Raw genomic sequence first — 13254 nt, 5'->3', positions numbered from 1 at the left:
GAGGGACCCTCACCCGAAGCACGCATGAAACAACATCCATACCCACCCTGGAAACTAAAATTGGCACCAAGTTTAGCTGCCTGTTTTCTCCAGGGGTTTTCATCACTGTGAACCCAACACCAACACTCTGGGAGCTGTCTGCCAGACGCTGGCTGTAAGCTTCAGAAAACCTATGTGTTTTGGGGATTTAGCTGGTTGACTTGACCTCCTCTTTTGCAGCAGGGGTGCTTGAGCAGCCAGAGAATCTCACTCACATTTTCCTTGAAAAGACACATCTACTTTTCGATTAAACAAAAGACACCCCACATGCAGTGACTAACGGCAAATTGGACAACGCAGGCGTATGTGAGGATCACCGTGTACCTGTGAAACTCATGTACTTCTGGCTGTTCGAGATCTTTTTCGAGTTGTAAAACTCCAACACATCCAGCACTGCCTGGGGATTCTTCTTCTGCTCTGATTTGGTGATGTTGGAAGTCTGCAGCAAACGTGCCCATTGCTCCGGCATTCCCTGCGGGGAGATGGACCTCGTTAGCTCATCATCAGCCTAATGTGTTTCACAGCCCACCAGTTGTCATAGTTCTACTGTGAGAGAAATACGGAGAAAAGAGGAGAGGAAAGGAAAAGAGGCGGTGGGTTGATACCTTCCCAGTCACTGTGGTACAAGTCACACGTTCCTTACAGGGATGTGCAAGTGCCACTCCGCTCATGGGGCTCTGGGTGAGCCCCACATCCTTCGAAAACCAAAACTCAAAAGACAGAAAGGAGCAGACACAAATGCTGCCGTCATGGAAGAGCCTCAAGCCAAAAAAACCAACCAACCAAACAAAAACCAAAAAACCCTTTATGCACAGGTATACACATATTTCATAGAATCATAGAACCATTTGGTTGGAAAAGACCCTCAAGATCATCGAGTCCAACCGTCAAGCTAACACTGCCAAGGCCACCTCTAACCCATGTCCCTAAAAACCTCATCTCTGCATCTTTTAAACCCCTCCAGGGATGGTGACTCTGTCACTGCCCTGGGCAGCCTGTTCCAATGCCCAACAACCCTTTCTGGGAAGAAATTTTTCCTAATATCCAATCTAAACTTCCCCTGGCGCAACTTGAGGCCATTTCCTCTTGTCCTATCGCTTGTTACTTGAGAGAAGAGACCAAGACCCTCCTATATTTACATTTATCCAAGAAAGACTATAGAAATAGCATACACTCATTAGCATCTAGCACAACAAACATGGAACACTCATTTGGGTCTTCTTGCAGCGTTACATTCCATAGATAAGAGTGGTTTGGTGCCTCCTGTAACCAGAGCTGGGAAAGCAGAGGTGTTAACCTCATATATGAAGCTCAGAATTTCATTGCAGGGACATCATTTCAGACTGAAAATAAATACATCTGGAGTACAAGAAGAGTATTCAAGAACAGACTGGACAACGCCCTCAGACACATGGTGTGAACTGTGGGGTTGTCATATGCGGGGATAGGAGTTGGACTCAATGATCCTTGGGGGTTCCTTCCAGCTCAGGACATTCTGTGATTCTATGATTCTACAACCTGACTTGAACCCTTCACCACCAGCAAGAGCAGCAGTTTGTACAGATGACGTGGCAAGTGACTGGGATCTTTTATCGATAGAGTTGCTCTCCCTGTTTGAAAGGATGGCTGGATACACCACTGGTATATCTAGGTTCACTTGGGTGAGATTTGCTGACAAGCAAAACACAACCATACACATAATTCAGGTTAGGAGGGCAAAGTCCACAAAAAACAGAAGCATATTAAAGACAAGTAAAAACAGCTTGCTCAGAAACAACTTCTGCTGCTATTAAATACTATCTCATAATTAAATTAAGAAGAATAATATGATGAAATACAACTCTGTCTTCATATTACTTTGCATGTCAATTAAAAAAACCCATAAAAGCATCTGACATTTAGCCTTAGGACAGCACATACACATTCTGTCAGAAATAGTAATGCACAGCTGTGCGTGTCCTAAAGGCAGAACTCTGAGCCCCACTTGGGGGACACAGACTATGCTGTAGACCTAACCCAGCTCTAGAAGAGGAGGGGAGGGGAACAGAGGAGAGATGTACCATGTTTTGTTCTCCACATCAGCCAAAAAAACAGGAAAGGGAAAGTTTGCTGGCAGCCCGGGCTCCTGCGATGTGCCATGTTTGACAAACAGTCTCTCAGCAGGAATTAGTGGGTAAACTCTGCGGACGTGTTTCAAAGGAGATCAAACTAGATGATGGTAATAGCCTTTCCAGCATTACTATATAAAAGATTAATGGGTCCTGGCTCCTCCCTGCAACACGCCAAACCACACATTTATCTTTTTCTCCAGATTCACTTACTGTGAATTCTCCCGTGACTGCATCAAACCCCACATGAATCGTGTGTTCAAAGTCTGAAGGGAGGGAGATCTCCGGCCGCTCCTTCTCTTTTTTTTTATTGGCTGGAAAAGACAATAACAATAATTTTAAAAATCCATAAATCCATAAATCTATCAAGAATTAAAATCTCCCCAGCAGCTTCCAATTTACTTACCAAACCACACCCCTTTTTGCTTTAGATCCGGGACAGACAAACAGCAAGTTAAAAAACTTTGTTACTTCACTTAAGAGCAGCCACAGCAAGTGACAAAAGTCAAAGTCCTGTAACACAGGACAAGCATTATACAAGGAAACTGATATTTTGGGTATATCAAGTACCAACTGGTAGAGCTAGACTCAAGAACACAAGAGCTACTTACCTGAAAAATTCACTCAAACTTATACAGGTCAGAGTGAAAAGCACTACAGTGGCAGTATGTTGGAGCCATGCAGTTTTGAACACATTTTTTTTTATTTGTTGTCTTAAGCAACTCTTAGAAAGAATTATTATGTGCTGTTAAATATACACTCACCTTTCATATTTAGACAGGGACAAAATTAACTACAAATACTGCTTATAAATCGCTTCCTTCATCCTACATCCTCAAAACAGAGCTTCTAAAGAAAACCAAATATAATATGTGTGCTTCTGCTACAAAAGCCTCTATGAGCAAATCCATTTATATTTTCCTGCTCACAAAATCAGCTAAACGTGGTTTTAATAACAAGCTTTGAAGACACAGAGCAAGAAGGCAGGATCTGGCAGGTGAGGAGCAGAAGTCGTGAAGAAACAGGAAAGGGAATATATCAAAGCAGATGCACCCTGCAGATTTTCAAGTCAGGTCTTCAAACAAGATTATCATTATGCCTTGGATTAAGTTCATCCATATTCACGACATTTTAAGGACTCCACCTTTCTTTTAATATTTACTGTATTCAAGAAATTGAGAAGAGTTTAAGGACAAACGATGTTCTATTCGGATTTGTTGCTGCTTGCACTTATAAAATAAGCAGAGCCAGGAGAAGGTGACTAAACCACTTACGTTTCCCAGCTGCCACCTTTTGTATCTAAAGGCAAATAGAATTTGTTTCGCGGCTGACATTCCCCAGTGCATTTTTGGCAACATGAATGACAAATCTCAGGTATTTCAGAAATTTGTTAGGCTGACGCTCAATACTGGAATTATTTAAGACGCTGCTGGTGGTCAGTTGCGTAGGGATGGTGAGTTTGTCCCAAAGGACCAAATCCTGTTTCTTTCAGTGCCAGCTCTGGCACCGTTCTCTGCGTCATTACAGAGTTACGCTCGCACAGAGTAATTTCTGGAGAAAGAAAAGGATCAGATGCTCTATTTGGGACACAAAGATGGAACAGATTGTTTTCGGTCCCCCTTTCAAACAAAGCGGGGAAGCTGAATCACAGAGTCACCAAGGGAAAGGAGGACAGAGCTGCAGTGCTGGAGGAGCCACCACAGAGTGGGGAGCAAGGATGAGACAGAGCAGCTGCCGCGTAGCAGATGGTGAGCATCTGCAGCACGGGCGCCTGCCAAAAAATAAAGGAACAAGCAGCTGCATCCAGCAGGTAGACAGAAAAAGCTGCATGCGTCAGCGGTGGATGGAGAGCAAGAGGAAAAGAGCTGCAGAAAGAGCCAAAGGCACCGTATTCTGTAGTCCTGGCTACAGGATTAATCCCTTTCTCCAAGCGAAAGAGTGAGGTGCCAGCTCTGCTCATCGCTCAGGTGAGGAAGAAAAGGTCACCTGAAGTAGCACCACCATGGCTGGGGATGCACACCCACACGTGGTCCAAGACAACTGCCAAAATACATTTGAGTTCACCCTTAAAAAAGCTAAAGTTGCTGTCCAAATGTCAATACTCTTAGTTTTGGGTTGGGGTTTTTTTAATTATTATTTTTTTATTTCTACATTCAGACAGCCACACACCCAAATCCCAACAAACTTCTCTGCAACCAACCGTTCTGGTATCCATTCAATCAACAAACTGAGATGACTGCTGACTGCTAACTTATCCAGAGCAAGAGATGTCGCTCTGAACGAGACTCAGCTACACAGAGCAGTAAAACCTTCAGCTAGAACTGCCCTTCCTGACCCAGCGATCTGTAAAAGATGCCCTTGAGATGTTCCCCCTTGATGGCCTCCCCTCTGATCTGGACCCACAAGCTCTCAACAGGTCTGTCACCTGCTCCACAGCAGGATTCCATGAGTTTGAGCTGCACTTTTGCATAAAGCACAATCCCTTCACCACCTTTCTCATGCATTCTTTGTAAAGTGCCTGTTCCCTGCAGAGAGTAAAGAGCTACTGCTTCTCTGAAGGGAGTGATGGCATCAACTTCAGCAGCTCTCATGATACAGAAAAAAAGCCAATGTCCCTATTTGCCAGCAAAATTAACTGCCGAGCATTTCAGATCTTCACAGGCTCTTCGCAACCCCAGCAGAGGTTAGACACAAATCGGTGGCTTCCCTGGGTAAAAACCCAAAGGTCATGAGCCAAGGGCAATTATCTGAGGTTCAACAGGAACAAGTGCCGGGTCCTGCACTTGGGTCACACCAACCCCAGGCAGCGCTCCAGGCTCGGGGAAGAGCGGCTGGAAAGTGCCCGGCGGAGAAGGAGCTGGGGGTGTTGGTCACAGAGGCTGAACATGAGCCAGCGCGTGCCCAGGTGGCCAACAGGCCACCAGCATCCTGGCTGGGACCAGCACTGGTGTGGCCAGCAGGACTAGAGAAGTGACTGTGCCACTGTACTGGGCACTGGGGAGGCCAAACCTCAAATCTTGGGTCAGTTTTGTGTCCCTCATGACAAGAAAGCCGGTGAGGTGCCGGAGCGAGTTGAGAGAAGGGAATGGAGCTGGGGAAGGGGCTGGAGCACAAGTGTGATGGGAGCGGCTGAGGGAGCTGGGGGTTCAGCTGGAGAACAGGAGCTGAGGGGAGACCTTCTGATCTCTGAACTGCCTGAAAGGAGCTTGGAGCCAGGGGGGGTCGGGCTCTGCTCCCCAGGAACAAGCGCCAGGACCAGAGGAAACGGCCTCAAGTTGCGCCAGGGGAGGTTGAGGTTGGATCTGGGGAACAATTTCTTCTTGGAAAGAAGCATTGGAACCGGCTGCCCAGGGCAGTGGTGGAGTCACCATCCTGGAGGGGTTTAAAAGACGCTGAGATGAGGTTCTTGGGCACATGGTTTACAGGTGGCCTTAGTAGCGTTAGGTTACTGGTTGGACTTGATCTTAGAGCCAAACTAACAAATAACACCCAAATTATTTCAGGCACAAAGCACACAGAGGTGTCTGAACACCTGGGAATTTCATTAATGTTTAAGCAGCAGGCGGCACTGGGAATTTAGTTGTCATCATGAGGTCAGAAAAAGTTTTCATAAAATGAAAAATCAACTAATCTGAAGTGAACGTGATGGTGTTAATGGTATTTTTTGCTTGACAAGAATTAGAGGATAGAAGGAACAACTTTCGTTCGGGCAGGTGTATTGCAACAGAAGGCTCTGCTGGGCTTGGCTAAACAAAAATCTCCCATGTCTTGAAGCATCTGCCACGTTGGCCAATCTTCAGTAAACACAAGTATCTTCAAATCAGCAGCAGCCTGTTTGCTGATTTTACCCAATTCGTTCACTTTTGCAGTTCTCCTTCAAAGTCCATTTCAAACCAGCATTTCGGGTTGTATTTCTTTTACTCTCTTATAAATTCCAGGTGATTTCTTTGTTCTCTGCAACTGCTGAGCCTAGAGATTTAAAAACCCCACTCCCTGCAGTAAGCCGACACAAAAATCCTGCAGCTCTTTAGGATTAGTACTCACAATGGCAAGTTCTAACCGAGATTCAGCAAACTTGTAACATGGAGTTCATGGGTTTCTAGACTGCAGAATCAAAAATCCAGGTTTGTAAAACAATTCAAAGTTGCTGAAGGTATCACATAATAATAATAATAATGATGATGATGATGATGATGAATGCTGCAATATTTTGTAGAAAATGAACCTAGATCTTGCTTATTTAAATAAGTGGAAATACCACTGCAATTAGACTTCTTGCTAAGAAAAATTAAGGAGGCAGCCTCCCTCCTGGAGCCTGAGAAGTCGAAGATACTTAAGCCTGACTTTAGTTATGCAGTGTCCAGACACCATTGCAATCTAGACTCTATAAAAAGCTAATGTATTAGAAAGAGAAAGTCCAAAAAATAGGTCAGATATAAAAAGAAACAGGCACATAGGAGAGGATGGAGTTTTTTTTCTTACATGACTTCAAAGGATTCATGAGAGAGTTTTTAAAATATCCTGATCTTAAAAATCAGAATTGCATGTACAGTTCACAGTTCCTATCTCCAGTTCCATCTGTTACAGTCTCTATAACAAGAGAAAACTCCTTCAGTTCACGGGAAATGTGCAAGAATTTGTATTAACGGATTATTCTTGACGGCAAGTAGACAATACCTAACCCAAACACAAGAACATAGTCATGACACAGTAACATAGGACAGGCCTGGCAGGAGATGGCTTGTTAGTCGTGCTTAACTCAAATTATTTGCTGTTTAAAACAACAAAAAAAGCAAAAGACCTTCCCCTGCTCCCCACCAAAGGAATTGCCAATTCCAGCTTTAAATGGCAAGCTTGTAACTGGTACAAAAAAAATGTATGTTTTTCAAGACCATTAAAGCCAAGTCAGGCTGGGAAGTGGCAGAGCTAATTCCAGTATTCAGGGACACTGTTCTCATAATTTAAGAGGCACACAAAAAAGAAAAAAGCACAAACCAGAGTAAGCAGGATGGATTAAATGTGGCGGGATTAATCATTAGAAGAAACAGATCTACAGCCAGCACTTTATGCATCCCCAAAATGACCAAGACAGTTGTGCAGAAAACAAATGCACAACATTTTCTAAAACCTGAACCGTTACTGAGCATCAGGTGCTTAACTAAGGTCATTCAGAGCAACATTCAGACAGGAATTTTATAAGAAACAAAACACTGTACTTTTATCTCCTGGTAAAATAGATCGGAAATATCGGTCCTTCTTTTTCTTTTCTTCTGGGTTGGGAGGCAAAGGTTTTGAGCCATGGTTTAAAGTTGCAGCATCTTTGCTTCCCGATCCAATCATAGTGCTGGTATTTCTCATCGGAGGAGCAGGCGGTTTGTCTTCTGTTTCAACTCCATTGTTAGACATCTTCAGCTGGAGAGGCCGCTACTAGGAATGGGAAAAAAAAAAAACAAACACCACCTATTTATTTGTTTATTATAAATTAGAATCGCACACAGTCAAATAAACCACACACAGGTATTTGCAGACTAACCTGTAATGTTGTATCAACACAGACCAAGTGTGAGAGTGACAAATCCTACTCAAGCTCCAAATTTTTTCTGTTAATAAGACTATGATCAAGCATGGAACAGGCTGCCCAGGGCAGTGGTGGAGTCACCATCCCTGGAGGGGTTTAAAAGACACGTGATGAGGTTCTTAGGGACACAGTTTAGTGCCAGGATTTAGGTTAGGGTTGGACTTGATGATCTTGAGGGTCTCTTCCAACCAAAATGATTCTATGATCTGTGTTATTGATCAACAAGAACAGCCTATTTCATGATACAGCCTTAAGCAAACTATGGAGCAGAATCATAGAATCATTTCAGTTGGAAGAGACCCTCAAGATCATTGAGTCCAACCATAACCTAACTCTAGCACTAACCCATGTCCCTAAGAACCTTGTCTAAACACCTTTTAAACCCCTCCAGGGATGGTGACTTCACTACTGCCCTGGGGAGCCTGTTCCAACACTTCACAACCCTCTCCATGAAGAATTTTTTCCTAACATCCAATCTGAACCTTCGCTGGCACAACTTGAAGTGTAGGGTGGGGAGGGAAAAAAAAAAAACCAGTAAACACCAGGCAGAAAATACACTTGCGAGGAGCCAACAAGTTGCCGATCTCACAAGACCTCTCAGATCCATGCAAGTTCCGCTAGAAACTACATCAAAAGGTTTGTATCAGCCTCCAGCAGATACAGAAAGACTGAAGTTTGCACTCGAAGAATTTTGGCGCGTGCACTCAGGCTTCTTGGCTAAAAAGCTGCTGAAGGGGTTCAGAGGCAGCGATGGCCGGGAAGCCGCAGAGCTGCACCCACATCATCTCAGCCGTGGTCCTCGCTGGTCCCAAGCCGGCCCCAGCCTTTCCACAACAGCAATTCAAACTCCCGGAAAGTTGCCTGCGTTTCGTTCTGTTGGAAGGGTCAAACAGAACTAGATCCCCCAATACACACGTAAACCCTTAAGCAAATAATCCCTGCTGTGTGGATTTAAAGACGGAAGCTTCGGAACAGGGTAATAGATTATTCTGCAACAACTAGCTTGTTCGACCCGAATGAGATCAGCGTTAGTCCAGACACAGCCTGGCTGCAGTGAGATCCTTCTGGAAACTGGAATTTGCCTGCATTACGTTCACAAAAGAAAGCTGGGAGTTAACTGCGGAACAAAGACCAAAGCAGGAATAGTTTCTGTTTGGGTGGAAAAGGCAGTTCAACAGCTTTATGAATTTCACAAGCAATAAGGGAAGACGTTTCACTCAGCAAGAATTATTGGGTGGCAGAAAGGCAAAAGCGGTTTGCACTCCACAAGTGAGAAGTCTGGTTCCAAAGCCAAGATCAGCGCTGGATTCCAGGGAGCTGCTTTTCCATAGGCTGGACTCAGAGGAACCACAATGGGTCACAATCTGAACAGATCCCACAACCACATGATGGTCCTGCAACCACACAACACCACTCTGCCAGTCTTCAAACACTTCTTTGGCTGCATTAAAAGATGTGTGGCCAACAGGCAGAGGGAGGGGATTCTGCCCCTCTGCTCCGCTCTGGGGAGACCCCCCTGCAGTGCTGGGCCAGCTCTGGGTCCTCAGCACAGGACACACATGGAGCTGCTGGAGAGGGGCCAGAGGAGCCCCAGAAATGATGCGAGGTTGGAACAGCTCTGCTGGGAGGACAGGCTGAGAGAGCTGGGGTGTTCAGCTGGAGAAGAGAAGCTCCAGGGAGACCTTAGTGCGGCCTTTCTATACCTAAAAAGGGCCAATAAGAAAGATAGGGACAGACTTTTGAGCAGGGGCTGTTGCAATAGGACAAGGAGCGATGGTTTTAAAATAAAAGAGGGGAGATTCAGGCCAGACATGAGGAAGAAATTTTTTACATTGAGGGTGGTGAGAGCCTGTCCCAGGTTGCCCAGAGAGGTGGTGGATGAACCATCCCTGGAGACATCCCAGGCCAGGCTGGACGGGGCTCTGAGCAACCTGAGCTGGTGAAGATGTCCCTGCTCATGGCAGGGGTGGGACTAGATGAGCTTTGAAGGTACCTTCCAACCCAAACTATTCTATGATTCTTTGGCCAAGCTACTGATGCTCAGCACCAAATGGGAAGATTTGCACCCCGGGGAATGCTGCTCTCACAGCTGCAGGGAGTTAAGAAAGGCAAATGCTGCCCACAGCTTTCTGAAGGCACCCAGCTGCAACGTGTTAGACTTTGCTGAAAGCAGAAGTTCCCCACGCCTGCCAAGTTATAGCTGGTCTGCAGCTCCGCCTTCTCCTCCACTTATTTGGCTCCTAGTTTCTTCACCCTTGCTTTTAAACGGAGGGCTGGCAGTATCACACAGCCCGTAAGGCTTTGGACAAGTCTTCGCACACAGGGAGCTTTGTAAGAGGTTTGACCCCAGCCCCGCTTCCTCCCAACACAACCGCGCAGTGGAATTTTAAATGACAGACTAGCATTTGGGGTATTGATTTTAACGGTGGGATAGTTTGGGGTTTGGCAGGCGTGTGGGGAAATGAGCTCTGCATTTGTCTGGGTGTGTTCTGGCACGTGCCCTGTGCATCTCCCATTGCTCGTGCTTCAGCTCATGCCATTCTCCAGTATAAAACAGAGCAGAATGAAGTGACAGCTGGAGTGCCAGCCCTAAAGTGGTGCAAGCGACTATTCTTCCTGTCTAAGCAGTGGAGAAAAAAAAAAAAAGTCTAAACTAAAACCCAACTGGTAAATTTGGCAGCCGCTGCTGCACACATATCCTGTGCAACATGAAGATATTGAGGCCTCACCAATGGGCTTTGCACGTCACAGTGTCAGTGGCTGGTATTGAACCGGCACAACTAAAGCGTTTGAAATGGCATAAGCAGAAGTGCCACATTTTGCGTTGCATTTGTGTTTATTTAACCGTGAGAAAGCAAATTGCTGGGAAGGTGTCAGGAATACGCTGCAAAAATGGAAGCAGAAGGAAAATGAGCATCAGCAGCTCTGTGCCTGCAGGAGCGGGCACCACATTTGCTGCTGTAACACCCCGGTTTACCCCACAGGGGTTTGAATAAAGGTGAATCCAAAGATTATCCCACCAACCAGACCTCTTGGAGCTGCTGGGATGGCAGAGGAGACTGTCTCGTTGCTGGGTCCCTCTTCAACCAAGGAAGGTGAGAATCGGTGCTTGTTACCTGCTGTCAGAGGCACAGGACTAAGCAGGGGACAGAGCAAAGTTTACTGTATTGGGGAATGGATGCAACATCAGACAGAAGTTGAGTACAAGAGAACAGAGCGGCACGTGAATTCAGGATGGAGAAAAAGAAGTGAGAAGAGGAGGAAAACCCCCCCAGATTACAGGCAGAGGTTGGCCGAGTGCTAGGGGAAGGAAAAAGAACATCAGCAAAAGAAAAAAGACTATGAAAACATAAGAAAAACCTCTGGATGTCAAGCATCCTCACTCTGTTTCACTAGTGCAAAACCCCAGGGCACAGTTTCTTCAAATAAAGAGGGTTTTTCAAAATCCCTCAGTCAGAAAGTATAGAACACAAGTGAATTACTGTTTTACTGCAGGGCTAGAAGCACTGGCAGTACAAGCTCTTGTTTATTTTACATTATTTCCTGAATGAGCAAGTAACTGCTGAGAAGTTAAAAGTTTAACAAACAATATTGTTTTATACTTATTTGATAACTGCAACTTCCACATGAGCAAAGCCTACAGCTCACCCTTTCCTTTCTTCTCCATCGCTCGAGTCCCCAGACCTTACTCCTCCTCAAAGTCATCTGTTTGGAGTTACAAGAGCTATTTAATCTGTTTGGAGATGGGGGACAAGATAAATTTTTCAACACACAAAACTGAGAGACTGGTTCTACAGAAGTTATACCCTCTAATAGCAACACTATCCTAGAGGGTGCCGAAAACTCCTTTTCCACTCCATATTTAAAGGGAAAACCAAAAACCTGCTTATATGAGTCCTCCCACTGTGACACAGAGATGCAGTCTATCCTCAAACTCAACATCGTTATACTTTAAACTTGTGTTGACTTCAAAGTATGTGGATGAAACCCTGTCCTGACAGAATTCCACCCACCTCTCCAGGGCTTTGCAGCAGAGCTGAGCCCCCAGAGCACAGAGCCCCAGCAAGCGGTAACAGAGGAGGCCGTCTCCCTCACTGTAGCCTTGTTGACTGTGCAAATTCTCTTCTTCCTAAAATAATCTCCTGCCGATTCACACGTAAGAAGGCTTTAAACAAATCCCCCTTGTGTAGGCCCTGCTCAGGTTCAGCAATCGCTTCACCAGCCGGCATAACATCAGCGCTACGACACTGGAGTGAGTCACTCTGCTCGGCGCGATCCATCCCAACAGGAATGCAAAGCGTCACCGGACCCGGTTACTCCCTTCTTCGCACCAGCACGACTCTGCTCTGCAGAGAAATTCATCTTATGTTTCCATGGGATGATTAAGTGAACAATGAAAGCAAGGAAACAGCACATGAACTTTTCAACTGCAGTTAGATGAGGGAATACGTTTTAGCTGCAGACACAATTATTCTCAACTACTATATATCTATTAAAATACCAGCACTCAAACCAAAGCCCACAGACACCACTAGGAGGGCATAGACATGATGTAGGACTATTATTTCTGTAGCCGTTTGGGAGTACTGAAAGTTCGGGTGGTTTCAGCACACAGTACTCATGAAAATAAAAGTTTTATTATATACTGCAACCTATGACTGCCATAAGGCAAGTTACAGAGACCTCCAAATGCTCCCTGTCCTTCCCCAGCAACTTTTGAAGCTCTTTAGCTAAATTAGATTACCCCAGCCTCAGCAGAGTCGAACAGCAGACCTGACAAACTCTCCTTTCATACCTAGAAAACACTTGTGCAGGCAGGAAGGTGTGACAGACAACCACGCACAAGGGGACAAGAGACTCAGGAAACCACCTGGCAGCTCAAGACAGAGCAAACTGAGATGCTGAACAGAGCGCGGCACCCACAGGTGCCAACAGCAGCATCCCAGAGTACACAGACATGCAAAGATCCACGCAGGTCTGCTCAGCTGTGTTAGGTATTAAAAGATAAGGCTCAACATCGTGAAGTTTATACCTGTAGCTTTCTTGTAATACAGGCACAAGCTCAGGAGCAGTTCATCAAGCAGAGCAGGACCCCAACATATGTGGAACCTTCTGGCACTACTGTGTGTACCACACACACACAAAAAGAAAAAATAATAATTAAAAAAAGAACAAATATCCTCTATTTATGTCATTTTTCCCTCTGGTAAACTGCATCATTTCAAACCTGATGCTCCACGTTGAACTACCAGGTTCTAACGAGCTGGTTGTGTTTTCTTTGCCTTCCGTCACAAGACAGGCAGATGACTGATTGCTAAAACAGAAAGCAATTAAAAACTCGGAGGAGCTGAAACCTACGCTACAGTAGATGCCATGAAGATAACTACGTCCAACGCATACTAATTGCTGGAGCCAATATGAAAACTCATAAAAGAGCCATCTATAATTCATGCAGTCTGGCAAGACAGTAGCTGTAAGTTATTCGCTACAACTTACAGATGAATAAACTATATTAAACAAGAGATGGGG

General features: G+C 45.2%; 1 protein-coding gene across 6 annotated transcripts in view; it reads right to left on the bottom strand.

The window, feature by feature from the left end:
- PAK1 (p21 (RAC1) activated kinase 1) overlaps positions 1-13254 on the bottom strand; it is a 78715-nt gene that overhangs the window by 27732 nt on the left and 37729 nt on the right. For all 6 annotated transcript variants that reach the window (XM_065636893.1, XM_065636873.1, XM_065636885.1 and 3 more), the window contains 3 exons: positions 7364-7574; positions 2361-2461; positions 364-511 (listed from right to left, as the gene is read on the bottom strand). In XM_065636893.1, the coding sequence (XP_065492965.1) occupies positions 364-511; positions 2361-2461; positions 7364-7553 (439 nt within the window). In that variant the 5' untranslated portion in view covers positions 7554-7574. The remainder of the gene's footprint in view (positions 1-363; positions 512-2360; positions 2462-7363; positions 7575-13254) is intronic.

The sequence above is a fragment of the Caloenas nicobarica genome, chromosome 1, assembly GCF_036013445.1.
Source record: "Caloenas nicobarica isolate bCalNic1 chromosome 1, bCalNic1.hap1, whole genome shotgun sequence".
NCBI classification, from domain to species: domain Eukaryota; kingdom Metazoa; phylum Chordata; class Aves; order Columbiformes; family Columbidae; genus Caloenas; species Caloenas nicobarica.
Note: the sequence above shows the minus strand (reverse complement) of the source record. Positions and strands in the feature narration are given on the sequence as shown.